The sequence below is a fragment of the Empidonax traillii genome, unplaced genomic scaffold, assembly GCF_003031625.1.
Source record: "Empidonax traillii isolate 1590-97213 ecotype Southwest subspecies unplaced genomic scaffold, ASM303162v1 scaffold1819:size175429, whole genome shotgun sequence".
NCBI classification, from domain to species: domain Eukaryota; kingdom Metazoa; phylum Chordata; class Aves; order Passeriformes; family Tyrannidae; genus Empidonax; species Empidonax traillii.
Window position 1 is genome coordinate 20,006 of NW_020957012.1, and position 2,110 is coordinate 22,115.

The following is a 2,110-nucleotide window of genomic DNA, read 5'->3' on the forward strand; positions in this document are numbered from 1 at the left end:
AGGAGCTGTGACAGCAAGGAACAAGATCAGATTTACTTCAAGGAGGGAACTTGAAAGTGTCCAGAGTTGCTGCTTTGTTTGGATGTTAACATGATCTCACTGCAATGGACAAAGTCCCAAAAGTGGAGCCCTGAATTTCAGGCCCTGTATTACAAAGGGTTTAAAAAATTAAAAGCAAACTAAGAGAGCCAATGAAGGGTCTGGAGCACAAGTCTTGTGAGCAACTCAGATAAGGCTCTCTTTGTAAAAGATAATTAAATTTTCTCTTTAGGTTGTATCAAGGAGTAAAAGCCTCTTGTCCTGGCTCCCGGTGTCACTCCAAAAACCAGTGCTTTTCTATTGGGATCGACAAAAAATGTGGGGCATATGGACTATTAGATCACTTACCACTCACTGGCAAATCTGCTGAGAATAGACAGATGGGTAAACATCTTTAACCAGGGCTGGCTGCACTCTATACTGGGCTGATATTTACATTGCTGTTTTTCCCTCTGATAGCTTTAAAATATCCCTGTAATATTTACCTTTTTTTTTTTTTAATTTTATAATTTTTTTAACCTCGAATGCCTTCTCTTAAATATCTTGTGTTCCTATCTAGCCCTTCTGTCTCTCAGTTGTTACTCTGATTGTCTGCTTGTTTTTCCTCCTCGGCTTCCAGCTTTCCCCTTTCCATTCCCTTGCCCTTAAAGTCTTCTTGGCTGATGTTTAATATACCCAAGAGCTTCCAAATGGTCTCCCCTCTTGCTTTGAGACATTGCAGTTGTGTGACCTAAAGCTCCACGTGCTTCTGCCTCAGTTGTGTTTCAAGCACAGCATGAGCATGAAAGGAAATGGAGACGAGCAGTTCAGGAAAGCAGCTTGGAGTAGGTCATGGCTATTTTTCTTTCCTTCACAGATCCCTCCTTGTGGAAGTACTTAGCTGGGCTTGGCTGGTTTGCTTGTCTTATTTTATTAAGCCTTGTGTCTTCATGTGCAATACAGGGCATCCTTCATCGCTCCCTTTGCCTTACAGAGGCAAAACACCGTGGATGTCACTGACTTCCCATCATTACAGCTGATGGCTTTATTATCCAGGTTTCTTTTCCAGGAGAAGCATCGCTGCTGTGGTTATCCCAGAAATATTTCATGTCTGGAAGGGGGAGGAAAAACTCTTGTGAAGGAGATGATGTAGACTCTGTTTTTAGCAGTGCCAGTGCTGACCACCCCTGTGAAGAGTTTGGATGCTTCGCCCTGAGAGCAGGTTGATTCTTCTCTCCCGTGTAGGCAACAGCAAGGGACGGACATTTGATCCTTCCCTTCCCTGGAGAAGAAGGTTTTTTCCTCAGCAGTGGCCTTTGGTTGTCAAGATCAAGGAGAAAGTGACCTCCCCTTCAAAAAAAAAACCATGTATTTGAAATGTGTCCAGTTTGTGAGGTTTCTGCAGACTTCTCAGCGTGTGAAGAGCCTGATTAATTACTGACAAATGTTTCTGAAGTCGTTTTGTGCCTGAAGAATAGGTGTGAAGCAGCGTGTGAAAAGCTCTGTTAATTCTGGAGAGGGTGCACGGGGCTTTCTGCTTTGAATGTGGAACTGTGTGTGCTGCTTTCATTATGCAAGTTATTATACATGAGCCTTGTAAATACGCTGATGAGAGCGAGGGGAAGCTGCTTCATTATTTTGGAGACTCACTCAAAATATTTTCTTTCTTTCTTTCTTTCAGAGACTTGAAGATAGAAAATCTGTTGCTGGATGAAGACAACAATATCAAGCTCATTGGTATGAAACCAACTTTGGCAATTCCAGTAATTAAAATTGTTAGTTTTATAAAGAGAGGTTTTTTTGAGACTTCATAATCCCCCATGTGACAACTGCTAATGTTGCTGCAGAGGAGAGCTGGGAGAGTATAGATAGCAATCAAGCTGTTCCTGACAGCATCTCCTGAAAAAAAAATGATCCAAATAATTCAGCTTTAACTGGGTATGGGCATAATCTTGCATTCTTCAAACCACAGCTTTCATATTCAGCTTGGGAACTTTGTCGAGGATTCAAGAATTGACACCACAGAAGTAATTTATTTTATTATCCTGATCATTTCATATTTGCTAAGGGCTGGATTCTGCCCCCGTATGCA

The 2,110-nt window shown here is 41.8% G+C and overlaps 1 protein-coding gene across 1 annotated transcript in view; it reads left to right on the plus strand.

The window, feature by feature from the left end:
* Nucleotides 1-2,110, plus strand: part of HUNK (hormonally up-regulated Neu-associated kinase) — a gene marked incomplete at its 5' end in the record, with an annotated part of 27,866 nt that overhangs the window by 5,150 nt on the left and 20,606 nt on the right. The window contains one exon of the mRNA XM_027908715.1: nt 1,700-1,755. Within this exon, the coding sequence (XP_027764516.1) occupies nt 1,700-1,755 (56 nt within the window). The remainder of the gene's footprint in view (nt 1-1,699; nt 1,756-2,110) is intronic.